The 16,557-nt window shown below is 68.7% G+C and overlaps 2 protein-coding genes across 2 annotated transcripts; one reads left to right on the top strand and one right to left on the bottom strand.

Annotated features, from left to right (window-relative positions):
• Window positions 1-424: 424 nt before the first annotated feature.
• SEMA4B (semaphorin 4B) lies at window positions 425-8,503 on the bottom strand. The gene is given in 19 exon segments (XM_042891586.1): window positions 425-1,703; window positions 1,784-1,878; window positions 1,969-2,132; window positions 2,343-2,458; window positions 2,545-2,755; window positions 2,866-3,016; window positions 3,134-3,315; window positions 3,715-3,872; window positions 3,947-4,063; window positions 4,181-4,292; window positions 4,366-4,464; window positions 4,556-4,618; window positions 4,889-5,049; window positions 7,423-7,530; window positions 7,533-7,631; window positions 7,736-8,014; window positions 8,017-8,188; window positions 8,190-8,287; window positions 8,290-8,503. Coding segments are annotated over 19 exon segments (3,276 nt in total). The 5' UTR covers window positions 8,435-8,503; the 3' UTR covers window positions 425-957.
• A 4,755-nt stretch (window positions 8,504-13,258) lies between these two features.
• On the top strand, window positions 13,259-16,556 carry IDH2 (isocitrate dehydrogenase (NADP(+)) 2). Its single transcript, XM_042891562.1, has 11 exons — window positions 13,259-13,356; window positions 14,015-14,106; window positions 14,274-14,439; window positions 14,628-14,788; window positions 14,859-15,002; window positions 15,097-15,233; window positions 15,324-15,475; window positions 15,546-15,658; window positions 15,734-15,831; window positions 15,933-16,025; window positions 16,177-16,556. Exons 2-11 carry the CDS (start codon window positions 14,056-14,058, stop codon window positions 16,262-16,264), a joined length of 1,203 nt encoding a protein of 400 aa, XP_042747496.1. The 5' UTR covers window positions 13,259-13,356; window positions 14,015-14,055; the 3' UTR covers window positions 16,265-16,556.
• Window position 16,557: the final 1 nt, after the last annotated feature.

Genomic DNA, 16,557 nt, shown 5'->3' with positions numbered 1-16,557 from the left:
GCCGACGCCTCCGGTGGCTTTTTTGATGTCCCAGAACAGGCTGGGCAGGAAGTGGGGAACACTGTCCTGGCGGGAGTGAGCCAGTGCAGGTCCCAAGGAAGCCTGCCCCAGCATGCTGGCGTGGTGCGGAGCTCACTGCTTCCCAGGCAGCAGGCAGATAAGAAGCACAGTGCCTCGCTCTAGAGCTGCTTCCCCACATCGTGCAAGCGGGGCCTCAAAACAGCAAAGCACTGCTGTAGCCCTGCAGCACCCTACAGCGGGGTCACGGGGATCCTGTTCTGGAGCTGTGTGCTGGCACAGCCTCACGCAGCAGCCCCACGCACCATCGTGCCTGCCCCACACACAGCCATGGAGCCAATGCGATGGGCCTGGCTCCAGGAAGAGGCCCCAGTTCCACACCTGTAGCCACAGCAGCACACACGTGTACAAAGGAAACACCTGGACTTTAGATAAAAACCACAGACGTTTCTGCACACGCACATCGGGGACACGAGATACGCAGCACGGCGCTTCATCCCGGCACAGGGTGAGCACCGCTGTCTGCTCCCTCCCCAGGACACAATTCACATTTTCAACGTATTAAAAACGAACCAAGCACAGACACACACCACATCCACGTGGCCACCACGCACCAGCACCGCCCGGCCGCACACGAAGCTCCGGGCCCCCAGCAGGATGTCACAGTGAGTCGGGGCTTAAGGGGGCTGCGGCCGCCCCCAGCCCTCTGCATAGACGGGGCTGTGCCTGCGCGGGGATGGGAGAAGTCCGACCACCCCTGCAAGGCGTGCGGTACCCTCTGCCGGCCCCATCCCGAGGCAGTGCCCAAGACCCCCCCCACCCCACCAGGGTGGGCGGCGCGACGGGGCCGGGCTCCAGGCATGCACACACAGACGAACACCGATCCCAGCCGGCGAGGCTCAGCAGAGCAGAGGTGGTGCGCGAAGGCTGTCCGTCCCCTCACACCACTGAGTCCTGGATCTCGGAGCCCAGGCGCACGCGGGGTCTTTGGCAGGCGGGGGACACCTCCACAAAGCTGTCCCGCACGTGGAGGGGCCGCTTCTCCGACTCGGAGAAGGCACGCGTAGCGCCCGGCGGCTCGTGCACGGGGGTGCTGACGATGTAGTTGTCCTGCAGCGCCTGGTAGCCCTTGTGCTCGGGCGCCGTGTTGGGCAGGCTGCTGCCGTTCAGGGGCAGGCTCTCCACCGGCTTCCGGGGCGTCTTCTGGTGCCGGCTGGCGTCCCCGGGCTCCACCAGCGCCTTCACGCCGTCGCAGTGGCGGTGCAGGAGGAAGAGCATCAGCACGAGCACGGCGGCGGCGAACAGCCCGCACATCACCAGGAACTCGGTCCAGTAGGTCTTGCCGTCCAGCCGCGCCGCGATGCTGCCCGCGGCCGAAGTGCTCCGCGACGTGCTGACGGTTTCCGGCGCGGTGAAGCCCCTCCTGCCGGGCTCCTGCACAGCCACGCAGTAGCTGGCCATCAGCTTGCGGAAGCCCTCCTCCAGCGACCAGCACTCGTATGTGCCCGCACGCTCCGGGCTGCCCACCAGGATGAGGGCCCCCTCGGGCAGCACCAGATAGGAGGCATTGACCGGGGTCCCGTTGTGCAGCCAGCGCCGCGACGCCAGGTTGGAGAGCAGCCGGCACGGCAGCGGCTGCACCGCATTGGGCGGGAGCTGGATCCGCTGGCACGGGCTGCCCGAGGCTGCGGGAGAGAAGCAGGGATGTCAGCCAGGCTGTGGGACCTGGCGCTGTGGGCGCTAGGGGGGACAAGCAGGATCTCACCTGGAGGCAGCAGGACGCGGGGCCGGGGCTGGGACACGTTGGTTGGTTGGCAGAGCCGCTCTGTCTCGGCACCTTCGATGTCCTGCACCCACAGCCTGAGGCAGAGAGAGGGATCAGGGGTCTGGGGGCTGCGGGGGGAGTGCAGCTCTGAGGAAGACGGAGCACTGGTGGGGTGCAGCACTTACTGGGGATGCGCCGGGGGGTGCGGGGTAGTGCTGCGGCAGGCGCCGTGGCTCCAGGCACAGAAGGGATCCCGTGCCAGCACGCACTCACCGCAGCTGCGGTACAGGCTGCAGTTGGAGAAGGGCACCTGAGCCACCGCCGTGTAGGAGGCTGCATAGACCAGGCCCTGTGGGGAGGAGGCACAGCGGTGTCAGTCACACCACCAGTGCCTGCAGTGGGAACGGACCCCACGTGCCTGAATCCCCTGCCCTGGGCTTGGAGTTGCAATTTCCAGCATGGTGCAGGTCTGGCAAGATGGGAAGACAACCCTCAACCCACCAGCAGGTTCATACCCCTTCCATACCCTGCCCCAGCCCCCCCCGTGCTCGGCTCCTGCCTGTTCGTGGTCCAGCAGCAACTGCAGGACGGGCTGGCCAGTGGGGAAGAGGCGGATCTCCTCGATGATGTGCACCCGGTGGTTCACACGCACCGCCTTGTGCAAGCGGCCATCATCTGCAAACACAGCGACTGTGCTGAGCAGGGCTGGGGGCGCACAGCACCCACCCCCCCGTGCCGCCCAGCCCCCGGGCTGCACCCACCCGTGCCCAGGAAGAGGACGTCGTAGGTGCCGCGCAGCCCCTGCACGCGGTGCACGCCGATCTGCTGGTAGCGCAGGCGGCTCTGCAGCAGCAGCGGCTGGCTGCGCACCGGGCTGTCCATCAAGAAGTGATCTTTGACAAAGTTCAGCACGCGGTCCGGCATCTGCAGGGACGAGTTGATCTTCAGGTGCCGCGTGTGGCTGGTGATGCACTGTGGAGAGAGCGGGGGTTGGCCGGGGCCACGGGCAGCTGTGCTCCCGGGAGCCAGGCAGGATGAGGCCGCCCCGTCCCGCTCCCACACCAGCACCCCGAGGCGCGCACCGTGCCTGGCCGCGGTTCTGGTACCGGGCTGGTGTCGGTGTACCACTGCTGCGTCTCACGGTTCACCTCCTTGTAGAGCCCACCAAAGGCCTTCTGCACGCTGTGCATGGGGAAGGCGCACACCGCCGAGCTGCCCAGGCCGCCCTTGTTCCTGGCAGGGAGCAGCACACAGCAGGGTCAAGCACTGCAGCTTCGAGAACCCGAGTGTGGCCAAGACCCCCTGTGCCGCCCCAGGTGCCCCACAATGCTGCTCCGGCCCTGCGCTCACCATTGCGACGTGAAGACCCCGTAGAACAGCGTCTCCCTCCAGCGCTGCTCCCCGGGCGTGAGCACAAAGACGTCCTGCAGCACGTTGAAGGGGAAGCCGTCCTCGGGGTGCGAGCAGAGCAGCTGCGCCTTCAGGAATGTCGTCCACCGCCGCTGCAGGACCCGCTCCCCACCCTGGTCCCCCTGTGTGGGCACTGAGGGTCAGGGCATGGGCAACGGTAGTGCAGCCGCCTCACGGAGGGAGCCCCCGAGATGCCCCCCATGTCGGTGAATAGTGGAGGGCTCTGCAACTCATGCTGCTGCACCAGGATCACAGACAGAGCAGCTCAGTTTTGGGGAGGCACAGGCTTTCCCAGGAGAAGGGAAATGCGGTGCAGGAGGCGGATAGGTCTGTGTGTCCTCCAGCAAAGGGGCAGAGTTGGTGAGGAAAGGCACTGCAGAGCTGGAAGTACCCTAGAAGGGTCTCCTGCAGGTTCCTTCCCAGAGTGTCTGGGAACCAGCAGAGATACACACGCAGGGCAGCCCCATGTCCTCGCCACGCTCTAGGGGTGCATTCCTCCCACCCCACTGCCTTGCACCCACCTTGCACACGCGTGCGATGCGCGACACAATGGTGTTCTCAAAGTAGTCAAACTCCTTGCCGGTCTCGCTGAAGAAAAAGTAGACCTTGTCATCATCGCCGTCGGGGTTGCCGGCGGGCAGGCTCTCCTGCAGGAAGGCTGAGCCCACGAACACCGGGTCTGGGAGAACAGCACACTCAGCATCTCTCACCTCCATCCCAGGGCCTCCCGCAGCCCGCCAGCCCGGCTCTTACCCTGCAGCCAGCTGAGGGAGTTCTCTGTCTTCAGGGAAATGCGGCTCTCCTGGCTGCGGTAGATGGTGGGCTCGTTGCCCTGGAAGTTGCTGACAGTCCCAGCGTACAGCTCCCCATCTGCCAAACAGGGGCTGTGCTGGGACCCAGCCCGGCCCCGCAGCCCCACTCCTCATGGGGGCTGCGTGTGGGATCACAGCCCCGCTGTTCTGGCGGAGCTGCAGGCGCGTGCCTTACCGACCATGACGGCGGTGGAGCGGTACTCGGGGTCGAAGGGGCAACGTCCCTTCCCGTCCTCCAGCAGCACCCTTCCCAACCCGTCCCGCTCCAGGGAGAAGTGCTGCACGTTCTGTGAGGGAAAGGGGCTGTGAGCTGCAGGCTGCAGTGCCCCCCACTCCCACACCATCTTCTCCCCAGCTCACAATGTAGGCGCAGGTGGGGCTGAAGGCACAGGTCCCGCACGTGTAGAGGTGGGTGCTGTTCAGCTGCAGCAGCATCTTGATGTAGTTGTGACAGTCCCTCTGCAGGGGAGAGAGACACGGCTCAGCCACCCTGCGCACGGGCACCGGCACTGCCCAGCCCAGGCAGCACATCCCAGGCACCAGGGCTCACCTGGGGGTCCTTGCCCTTGAACACGCACTGCCTCTTCTTCTCCTCATCTGCACCCCAAGGCAGCTGCAGAGAAGGGATGGTCATCAAGAGCCCAATCACCACCTACCCCCCAGCACTGCTCTACGGTCCCAATATCAGTGGCTCCACTTGACCCCACTCGAGACAGATCCCAGCACTGGGTCTGAGCACCCGATGCCTGCACAGATGGTGCAGCTCCCTCTGCACTGCCCTGACCGGCTGCAGAACACACCAGGACCCCACGCCAGAGCTGGGCTCAGTGTCCCCAGCCCCCTCCGTGGACTCGTGGTGTTGGCAGCACGCACGTGGGCTCACCCTGTGGGCCAGCACGCTGTGCTGGAAGTGGCTGGTGTTGACAGCAAAGAGCACCTCACGTGCACCCAGGTACAGCGTGCCGCCATCCGGGCTCAGCAGCAGCGCTGTGTAGTTGGAGACGCCGGGCACCTCGAAGCGCTGCACCACACGCTCAGCTGAGTCTGCAGGGGGACAGCGAGGGATCAGCACCACACAGCACCCGGGGCACGAGCACCAGGTTGGCGCTGCGCCGTCTGGGAAACACAGAAGGAAGCAGATGCTGCACAAGGACCCGACCTCCAGCCCTGGCCGCCAGTGTGGGCCGGGCTGCCGCACCTCAGAACAGCCACAAACCACGCACGGCCATAATAATGCCAGAGGGCAGAGTCTGAACTGCCACGGCATCCCGGCCCCTGGGGACAGCCCGGGGGCTCACAGTCCCACTCCTCAGCCCTGGGGTCCCTTCCCACAGAGCTGGGGGCAGAGCTCCCTGGCCATGCCCCAGCAGCTCCCTGCACCAGGCTGCTGCAGTGGCTGCCAGCCAGGGCAGGCAGAGCCGTCCCGTGTGGGTGGCCCAGTCCCGGAAGCCCTTCCTCTCAGCCAGCAGCCCTCTGAATCAGAGCACCCAGCTGTGTCAGCGGGACACGTCGGGCTTACTCACGCTGCCAACTCCCTCACCCCTGACCCACAGCTCACTGGGAAGCCCCGACCTGCCCAAAGCCCTGCCCAGTGTCAGCTGCCATGAGCCGTGCCCGGTGCCAGCAGTACTGCTGGGGCAGGACCCTCCCTGATCCTCTCCCTGCTTCCTGCTGTCACCGCGAGGAGTGCAGCAGTGATGCTGTCACGGCCCCACAGGGACACGGCACTCCCAATCCAGTCCCCCACTGGCACCAGCCCTGCTGTGCCTGCAAGCCCTCTGGGCTCCCCAGAAGGCACGGCTGTGTGGCACAGCCCTTCCCCAGCCCTGGCAGTATGGGCACAATATAGGACACTTGGCTCAGTGCCTGTCCTAAGCCATCGCCTCCCTTGCAGTAGTAGAGAGGAACAGGGACGCACTTGGGGGGGCTGCATCCCTCAGAGGGGTCCCATGCCCTGGCACAGGGTGATGCCACTCACAGTGGACGCAGTGCAAAAGGGCAGCGGGGCCCCTGCACCCCACAGAGCTCACCCAGCCCAGGAGCTCTGAAGCCTGTGCTGGCTGCCAGGGGGACCTGTTAGGACAAGACCTGCTTCTTCCAGACAAACCTGCTGGAGGCACATCCCGCCACTCAAGGGGAGCAGCTCGCCTGCTCCTCCCCCTGCCAACAGAGAGCCCCATGCAGGATCCACTGCTGGGTGCACCCCCGCCAGCCTGCACCCCCCCCCCCCCCCCCATTCCTTTGGTGAGGGTGCATCCCCATCGGGACACCGAGGTTCCATCTGTAGCTTTGAGCCCAGGCTGCAGCGCCTGCTCAAGCACCAGCTGCAGGAGGGCAGAGCTGGGCCAGAACTGGTTTGTGCAGGCACAGTGTGGCACGGTGCTGAGCTGGGCTGTCCCGCTGCCTCCCATGGCTCCCATCCATCCCACCCCACTGAGCAGATCTCACATCTGCTGGTGCCACCGAGGCTGTGGCTGGCGGTCCCAGGAGCACGTGGCAAGGCCACGGCCACGTCAAAGAACCGCAGCACACGGAGCCAGGGAGTGTTGCTGTGCCACAGCCATCCTGACCCAAAGCCACCGCGCCCTCTCAGCCGTCCTCAGCCAGGAGGCAGCACAGGACAGACACTGCTCGCAGCAGCAGCTGGATTTGGCCACCTCCTGGAGCAAAGTGATCCTCACCACTTGTGGGCCGCCCACACCACAGCTGCAGCGCCAGGCAGCCGGCCCCACCAGCGTCCCGATGCTGACCCCCGATGTCACTGCAGGCACTCGGCCACAGGCAGCAGCCAGGAACGGCCCTGCAGGGTGAGGGGGCTCTGCCTGCCAGGACCCCGCTTATCCTGGGCCGTCCATCTCTGGTACCAGCACAGAGCAGGATCAGCAGCACCCAGAGCCCCAAGGCCGGGTGTAGCAAGAGCCCGTGCAGAGCGCCGGCACGTGTGGTCGTGGGGGTCCCGCAGGCAGCAACCCTGCTGCTGCAGTGCAACCAGAGCACGTGGACAGTCCCCCGCGGCCGGCTTGCCCTCTCCCACGCCCTCACAGCCCCGCACACAGGGACACAAACACCCGCCTCGGCTGCTGCTCCCTGCTACCGGCACCCACGGAGCAGCGAGCCCCAGCTTGCCGGGCCGGCTGGGAGTGTTGTGCAGGCTCAGAGCCCCGCGGGCTGTCACAAGGCGTTTCCACGCCAGAGCGGCGGGGCCAGCTCCATCCCACGGTCGAGGGAGGCCAACCCGCACCCCGTACCCCGCACCCCGATCCAGCGGGCGAGGGCAGCCCGCAACCCCCGGGTCTGCGGTACCGCGGGACGCGCGGGGCAGCGCCCGCCGTCGGGGCTCCCCGCCCCCCGAGGGGACCATCGGGCGCGGGGGGTCGGGCGGCCCCAAGCCCACCCCTCCTCATGGCGGACACTCACCATAGGGCAGACTGACCCGCGGCACGGGCTCCTGCGCCGCCGAGAGCAGCAGCGCCGCCAGCACCGAGTGCGCCAGGACGGGCAGCGCCGGCCGCGGCACCATGGCGAGCCGAGCCGGGCCGGGCCGGGCCTCCGCCGCGTCCCGCGAAGCCGCCCCGGGCACAGCAGACCTGCGGGGAGAGAAGGGGCTCAGCGGCGCGCTCGGCGCCCTCGGCACGGCGCGGCTCCGCCCCCGGCCCGGCACCGCCCCGCCCCGACCCGCGGGGCTCCCGGCCCGCCACGCGCGGCCACCGGCACGGGGCGACGGGCGAACCGAGCGCGGGCGCCTTCCGCAGAGCCCGCACTCCCACCCCGGCGGGACCCGAACCGGGGAAAGAGAGCAGGCGGAGCCCCGCCCGCGGCACCCGGTGCCGTGAGCTTCCCCAGGCGGGCCCCGCTCCCACCGAGCAGCTGGCCACAGCCGGGAGGGCACGGCCGTCCCGCGCACCGGCAGCCCCCACGCCGGGGCCGCCCCCGCGCGGCTCTTCCAGCAGCAGCGCGTCCCGGGGCCGCTGGCGGAGCGGGGCCGTGTGGGGAGCGCCGCTGCTCCCGAGCCCCTCCGTGCGTTTGCACCGTCTGCGCCGCCCCGCGAGTTGCAGCCGCGGGGCTCTGCTCGGCCCGGCGCTCGCTGCTGCGCCCGGAGAACGACAGCATCCCTGGAGCGGCCGTGCCGGCCCGTCCCACGGTTAAAGGTTGCGAGCAGCGGTGTCCGCCGCGGCAGCAGCCGGCAGTGCGGGACACCGTTCCGCCTCCCCACCGGTCCGTCCCCGGGGGGACTGGCACGGCCCCGGCTGGGTGCGTGCGGGGTACGGTCGAGCCGTACCGCAGAGCCGCTTCCAGCCCCGAGCCGTGCGGGCCTATGCCAGAATGAGGGGCTCTTGCCGAAGCACATGCAGACCCCCGGAGAACCGCCGCGCTCGTCCAGCGGTTGCCATAGCAATCGGTTATTAATGACAGCTGCTTGTTTTGCCATGGCAACGAGGGGAAAGGGGAAAGGGTCTCCTCGGCAGCTCTCCTGGGGCCGGGCTCGCCGCCCCCTCCCGTACTCGGGGTTCATCTCCCCGCTGCTCGCTCGGCCGCCCCGGCCCCGCACCCCTCGGCCACGGCCACCCCCAGCGGGACCGTGGGCGAACCCTCCCCGGACCGTGTCCCGCGCCGTCCCTGCTCCCCGCTCACCCGCACTGCCCGCTGTGGGGCCATACCTGGCGCCCAGGGCCGGGGCAGCGTCGCTCCGCGTCCCGGCTCTCCTCCCGCTCCCGCCGCTTCGCTGTCCCTTCCTGGGCCCGGCCGGCTCCACCCCGCCGCCTTATCAGCACCCTTTGCCCGGGAAGTGCCACCGACGGGACGCGTTCTGCGTCACGGAGCGGGGCAGCGTCACGCTGCGTGGGGTACGAGCACTGCCGCTGCCCCCGCAGCGCCGTCCCCCGGCACCGTGGGGGTCCCCGCGGGGCTCCGCGGACCCGGGCATCGCCCACGTGTGGCTGCCGCAGCGCGGCGCCCGGAGCCCCGGGACGACGGCCCGCAACAGCGCGAGCCATGCGGGAAGGGTGGGCCGGGGGACACAGGGGCAGGGTGCCCCGGGAGGGCAGCGAGCGGAGCAGGAGCGAGCCCGGAGCCTGCGCCTTTAAGCGCTGCTGGAACGGCCCCGCAGCCCGCTGCTGGCAGCCCGGCCTGTTTACGCCGAGCTCCCATTTATCTCCTCCGCCTGCCCACGCAGAGTGCCAGCACGGGGGGCACCCGCGGCTCCGCGCCCCCCGCTCGGGCATGTGCGTGCGTGCGTGCGTGCGTGCGTGCCTGCCCGCCCGCCCTGCCTGTACACGGCCGTGTCAGCCCGGCACCGGCTGCAGCGGTGGAGACGGGGCAACAGCTCGGGGTGCGAGGCTGGGCAGAGCCAAACCCGCGGCCCAGGGTCAGCTGCGGGGGGGGACGCGGTGTTCGCACCGAGTTCCCACGCTGAAGCCCTCCGCTCCCTCGGAAGCCAACGCGAGGCCGCGCCACGCTGCTGTTCCCTGCGTGCTCCGGCCCTGCTCGGCACGGTGCGGGCGCATCGCCGGCTCGGATGCAGCCCACGTGCGGCCCTTCGTCCCGCCCCGCGTCACCGGGGATGTCGCGCGCACCCCCGTCTCGGCTCCCCCTGGAGCTGCCAGACAGCCTGGAGCCGCCCCGCGGGACCCCGCGCCGCCCCCTCGGCTGTGCGTGCGGAGCGGGAGCGCGCATCACGCACACCTGCAGCCGTGCCGAGCGATGCCGATGCGCGCACAGATCCTCCCGGCTCAGCTGCTCTGCTGGCGGCCCCAAGCGTGCATTCCATGAAACGGGGCTTCCTCAGGCCTGCAGCCGCGGCCGCGCGGGATGGGTTGGCGGCAGCACGCCGGCCCTCTCTGCTCTGCTGCGCCCGGATGGCAGCAGAGAGAGGCCCCGCTTGGAACCAGCGCCCACCCGGCAGCGCGTGTGGCCTGGGAACCGGAGCACCGTACACCCCTCGGGGGCGGGGATGGGGCGGCTCCGAGCTGCATGCAGGGTGCGGGAAGGAGGGGGTCCCGGTGCAGGGATGCGTGACCCCTCCCTGGCCACCCTCGGCCCTGCAGAGCCCAAACCAGCGCTGCTCTCCTCGGCCCCCCGCAGGCACAGCAGGAAGAGGGGCTCCTGGAATCTAAGAGCAGACACGGCACTGCGGGAGCAAACGTCGGAGGCACTGAGACCCCACAACCTGCGTGGCCCCAGCTGTCCCCCACCACTTCGAAGCCCCGTGGTTGCTGTGGCACTGAACGCCATCAGTGTGGTGTCTGCACACGCAGCGTGTGCACAGCATGCAGACGTCCTGCTCTGCACACATTCACACAGGTGGGACACGACGCACACGTACGTCCCACGTGTGACAGAGCACACGCAGCTCCTCACAGCCGCCCCAGACGCGGCCATAACGCTGTGTGTGCACTTCCTGGGGCAGGCAGTGTGCAGAACGCAGCCCCACATGCATGTAAACACAGCACGGTGCTCACAGGAGGCACACGCCCCACACTGCAAACACCTGGAAGCGCCCCAATGAGTGCAGCCCCACGCTGCTGCGGGCAGCAGTCCCCACACGCGGCCCGAGTGCCCCTGCACCACGCGCTGTGTGCACGCACACCCTGCACGCATTGCACACGCCTTTGCACACACGCAGGCCCTCTGCCACCCCCACGGCTCTTGCAAGCTCTGTGCAGCCGCTGCCGCTGTGCACACGCATCTGCGGGGATCCCCATCCAAGCGCACCCCCCGTTACACACCTCCCGTGCACGAACACACACGCGCCCCCCCACCCCGCACACAGGCGCTGCACGGCAGCACATGAACGCCCGCCCAGCAGCGTGCACACACATACACACACACACGCACGCATCCCCCCGCACACCTCCCTTGCACACACACACACGCATCCCGCACGCCGCTTACCGGCTCGGGGCGCGGATCCCGCCTGCAGCGCGGGGCGGCTCCGGGGCTCCCCGCCCGCGGGGGGCGCGGAGAGGTGCGGGGCGGTGAGGGGCGGCTCCGTCTGCTCCGCCCGCCGCCTGCAACAAAGGGCCGCCCCGCCCGGCCCCTCCCCGCGGCTCAACACCGCCGGCAGCGCCGCCGCCGTCCGCCCGGCTCGGGTTCGGGGAGAGGAGGCGGAACTGGGGGGCTGTGTGGGACAGGGGGGGTCCCGGTGCGGCGGTGCCGTCGGCCCCGGATGGTGCTGCTCCCCGCGCAGCGCTGCGTGAGAGCCGCGGGGAATGGGGAGCGGTTCTGTGGGTGCTTCCAGGGAGGAGCTGCTCTCGGGCAGCCCCAGAGGCAGAGGTGTTGGCGATGTATGGCGGGTGCACGGACGACGGGGATGTGCTTGGGGCTGCAGGCATTGCCGTGAGGTCCTGGCGCTGCTGCGTGGCTCCGGGCCTTTGGGGCAGCGTGTGGCTGCTGGTGTCTGCCCAGAGCCACGCACAGCCTGAGGCTGCTGGCCAAGTGCTGCCGGTGAGCAGGGCTGCTGGAGTCTCCCTGAGTCTTAGTGGGTGCTTGGGGTGGCCCAGCATGGGGGTCCTGGGTGCTGAGCCCCCACAGCCCCTGAGCAGAGTTGCGGCAACAGCACAGCCCTGATGGAGCCAAGCACCACATGCAGCCTGCCAGCTTCAGCCCCACACCTCCGGGGGCTCCTCATCCTTGCCATTCCATTCGCATTTTCAGCTGTGCCACGTCCCGGAGTGCTGCCATCTGCCTGCTGCGCCACCAAGCCCTGGCAGCCCGGCTGCTGTGCCGCTGTCACAATGTTCCTGGAGCTGCTGTGCTGCCCTGCGTGGCCCCAGCTGCTCCTGGACTCAGGTTTTGGTGCAGCAGGGTGTGCTGCGGGGCTGTTGTGGGGGCTGTGGAGGGGCACAGATGACACACGCCTCCACCAGCCCCGTTATTCCTTGCTGGGGCCCTCAAACCACAGCTGTCAGAATCCCCTGGCACACATTGCTCTCCAAGCAGCGCTGGAGTGTGGCCCCCGCCCTCGGCAGCCCACGCTGACCCTGCTGGGGCCACCCAGCTGTGGAGAGCTGCTCCAGCCAACTATGCTCTCCTTTGTTGGGAGGCCGTCCTTCCTGGGACGGTGCCACATGGCCGCTCCCCAGCGGGGCCGCGCTGCCCTGACCTCGTCCCTGCCACGAGGTCACTGACCGCAGGGCGGCGGGGGGGGCAGCGCTGCGGCCGTGGGGCGGCCCCCAGATCCTTCCCACGACGCCAACACCCTGCCATGGGGCAGCCCCACGGTGCCGGCCACGTGGCTGTGCGCAGCTGAGCTGCAGTGGGTATGTTGGGGTTCCGAGTCCCCCACGCTGCACTGGAGCCGTGGCCCCCGCAGCTCGCAGCCCCCCTCAGCTGGCAGCCCGCCGTCCGCAGCTCTGGTTAATGTTAAAGCCAGCGGACGTCACTGTGCCCGGTCCTGCCTCTCCCTCCCCACCCCCCCGCCTCCTCCCTGCCGCCCCTCTGCTCGGGGCCGCCTGTTGTTCAGCTCCGCTTCCCAAAGTGGGATCTGCCCAGCCTTCGTGGCTAAAAAAAGCCTCCCGCTGGCCCGAGCAGAGGGACAGCAAGCCTCCACGCCCTGCGCAGCCCGGCCGTGGGCACGCTGCGGGGTGTCTGTGGGGCACGGCGTCCCTCGTGCCAGGCTCAGTCCGGTCAGAGCTCGGCAGAGCAGCAGCGCTGCGTCCCGCTTGGTGCGGTGCCCACATCACGTGTTGGATCGCTCGCTCCTATATAGGGAAAGCTCGGTGCCCTCTGTGGGCTGGGCTGGCAGCACGTCCCCAGATGTGCAGGCGCCACGTCCCCCCCAGCCCCCACAAGGGCACGGGGACACGCAGCGCGCCCGCTGCACCCTGTGTGCCCTACCACCGTATGCAGCCAGACTGTGCCAAGCCCCCCAGTATCTCCGCGGAGCAGGAGGGGGATGAACGCAGCCCGGGGGCCACAGCACGCGGCGCTAACAGCCGATCCCCGCCCGGTCACCTTGTGCCTTGGCACCGCTCGTGGCCCGCATTAAGCGCACCCCGCTGCGCACCACGGGTCAGCTTACGCCCTTAGGATCTCCACCCGGGGCTTCTCCTGATGCACCCCACAGGGATACGGGGTGGGCGGTGGGATGGGGGCGGCAACGGCTTACACCCCCACCTCCCCTCGTCCCGTGCGGGGCCCAACGCGGGGGTGCCGGGCGCAGACTTTTACGCGCCGCCCCGGGGCGGAGCGAACCGCGTCCCCTCTCTGCCGCCACCGCCGCCCCGTCGCGCCGCGCCATGGCCGCCCGCTGCCTCCGCGCTGTCCCGGCGCTGAGCCGCGCCGCCGGGCTGTCCCGCTGCCCGCCCCCCGCCATCTGCACCGCGCTCGGACCCTCGGGGCAGCGGCGGCACTGTGAGTGCGGTGACCTCGGGGGGGGCAGAGGGGCGTCCTTTGGGACGGGGAGGGCGCGGGTTGGAGGGGTGCGGGGAGGGGACGCGGCGCGGTTCGGAGCGGTTCGGCACGGCCCGGCCCCAACACCGTGTGCAGGCGGCCCCGCCCGGCACTTCGCCCCGCGGGCCGTAGCGACCCGGATTGAGGACGGGATGGGGGGGGGGGGGCTGCGCCCTCACCCAGCTGCGTTCGTGGCCCCGAGGGTTTGCCCCGGGCCACGTCCCGATCCCGCGTGGGGTTTTGCCCTTCGTGTTGCACCCGCGTCCTGAGCGCGGTTTGCACCCGGAGCCGCTCCCAGACGGGTGGGGTTGTGCAGCTCACGGTGCTCCCACCTCGTCTGGGCCGTGGGTGGGGCCACGGGTGGGACCCCAGTGAGAGGTGGGACCCCAGTGAGAGGTGAGCCCCGACGCCCGGCGCCCCGACCCGCGTCCAGACCGGAGCCTTTCAGCCCCGGTACCCCGGGTCGGGTGGGGGCTTTGTGCTCCGACCCATCGTGCCCCAATGGAGGCTTGCACCGAGCCTGCTCCCGGCCCCGTCTGGCGCTTTGCACCTGAAGCGCACCCGGCCCCACGTGAGGCTCGTCCCCACGCGGTGCCCCATGACGCCGTGCTGCCGCCAGATGCCGACAGGCGGATCAAAGTGGCCAAGCCGGTGGTGGAGATGGACGGCGATGAGATGACGCGCATCATCTGGGCCTTCATCAAGGAGAAGGTACGGAGCTGCGGTGCACAGCGGCCCCCGTTCCCCGCAGGAAGCAGGTGGTGCGCACTGCGCGGCTTCCGGCACGCGGGGGGGAGGGGGAAGGGGGGCCGGGTTTGGCCGTACAGCGCTGCACTGTGCTGCTCCGGAACAGCCCTGCTCTGACCCTCCCCCCTCAGCTGATCCTGCCCAACGTGGACGTGCAGCTGAAGTATTTTGACCTGGGGCTGCCGCACCGGGACAAGACGGATGATCAGGTCACCATCGACTCGGCACTGGCCACCAAGAAGTACAGCGTGGCCGTCAAGTGTGCCACCATCACGCCCGACGAGGCCAGGGTGGAAGGTGGGAAGGGACTGGGGGGAGGATGCGGGACCGCAGTGTCACAGGGCTGGCTGTGAGTTGGGCGCTGTGCTGCTGGCACGGGGCTCTGGCAGCTGCTCACGGCACAAGGGAGCTGAGGGGCCAGGAGGGCCGTGCTGCGCTGCGTGGCGCTGGCTGAGCACCCCGTGCCTCACTGCTGCACCTCGCAGAGTTCAAACTGAAGAAGATGTGGAAGAGCCCCAACGGGACGATCCGGAACATCCTGGGTGGGACGGTGTTCCGGGAGCCCATCATCTGCAAGAACATCCCACGCCTGGTGCCTGGCTGGACGCAGCCCATCACCATCGGTCGGCACGCCCACGGTGACCAGGTGAGCACGGCGCTGTGGGGCTGGGGGGCTGCTGCTGCCTGGCCCCATACCCACACGCGACCCCACGCAGTACAAAGCCACCGACTTCGTGGTGAACAAGTCTGGGACCTTCAAGATGGTCTTCACGCCGAAGGATGGCAGTGGGGCGAAGGAGTGGGAGGTGTTCAACTTCCCTGGCGGCGGCGTGGGCATGGGCATGTACAACACAGATGAGGTACCGGGGAGCTGCCGGGGGAGTCCTGGGGTGCCGTGGGGCTGGTGGGGAGCCCGGGGTCCCTACTGAGTGTAGCACCGCGTGTCCTTTGCAGTCCATCTCGGGCTTTGCGCACAGCTGCTTCCAGTACGCCATCCAGAAGAAGTGGCCACTCTACATGAGCACCAAGAACACTATCCTGAAGGCCTACGACGGACGCTTCAAGGACATCTTCCAGGATATCTTTGATAAGTATGGAGCAGGCAGGGCGGCGTGGGGCCGGGCAGGGCTGCGAGGTGGGCACCCTGTGCCGGCACGGTGCCGCTGACTGCGCTGCTGCAGGCACTACAAGACGGAGTTCGACAAGCTGAAGATCTGGTACGAGCACCGGCTCATCGACGACATGGTGGCACAGGTGCTCAAGTCCTCGGGTGGCTTCGTCTGGGCGTGCAAGAACTACGACGGGGACGTGCAGTCGGACATCCTGGCCCAAGGTGATGCTGGCAGCTTTGGGGCCGGTGGGGTTCCTTGCTCCCGTCCCATCCTGACCCCGTCCTGCCGTAGGTTTTGGCTCTCTGGGGCTGATGACCTCGGTGCTGGTGTGCCCCGATGGGAAGACCATTGAGGCGGAGGCGGCACACGGCACCGTCACACGGCACTACCGGGAGCACCAGAAGGTGGGTGAGCGCCCTGAGGGGTCCCTGAGTGAGGTGTCACGGGGCGACCGCTGAGTGGGGGCTGTCTGCCTGCAGGGGCGGCCCACCAGCACCAACCCCATCGCCAGCATCTTCGCCTGGACGCGCGGGCTGCAGCACCGGGGCAGGCTGGATGGCAACCAGGAGCTGGTCAAGTGAGTGGTGTGAGGCAGGGGGGGGTTGCTCCGGGGCTGCCCCGTGTGGCACGTGGGGACCCGTGCTGGGCCACGGCTGCTGCTGAGCGCGCTGCCCCCAGGTTCGCTCAGACGCTGGAGAAGGTCTGCGTTGAGACCGTGGAGAGTGGGACGATGACGAAGGACCTGGCGGGCTGCATCCATGGGCTGGCCAAGTACGTGGCTGCGGGGGGGGGAGGGGGGCAGTGCGTGCCGGGAGGCAGCAGGCAGCTATTTAGGGCTGGCACTGCACCGGGCGGCAGCTCTGGCTGTGGCTGTGGCCGTGGCTGGGGGGCAGGATTCCCATTCCTTGCCCTTCTCCCTCAGCGTGAAGCTGAACGAGCACTTCGTAAACACCACCGACTTCCTGGATGCCATCAGGAACAACCTGGACAAGGCCCTGGGCAAAAAGTAGAGGACCCCCCAGGTGCCGCCCGCCTTTACCTCACTGCTAACACCCTGCGAGCGGCACCTGCAGCTCCTCCACACGGCTCAGGAACGTTCCCTCATTTTTATAACCCATTTTCTTACGTGTGTTTTTAAAGCGTTTCTAGGGGGGGTTGTAGGAAGGGGTGTGGGGGGGCTGTCCTTCACTGTGCTGTAATTTATGTAACCTCTGACCTCGTGGTGCCAAATGGCCATTAAACACATCCCGGCCCGTGGTGTGCAGGGCGGTCCATGCGCTCCTGGCACAGCAGGCAGCAGCAG

This window comes from Lagopus leucura, unplaced genomic scaffold (assembly GCF_019238085.1).
Source record: "Lagopus leucura isolate 7727_CA_CO unplaced genomic scaffold, USGS_WTPT01 88-31_obj-0_obj, whole genome shotgun sequence".
NCBI classification, from domain to species: domain Eukaryota; kingdom Metazoa; phylum Chordata; class Aves; order Galliformes; family Phasianidae; genus Lagopus; species Lagopus leucura.
Note: the sequence above shows the minus strand (reverse complement) of the source record. Positions and strands in the feature narration are given on the sequence as shown.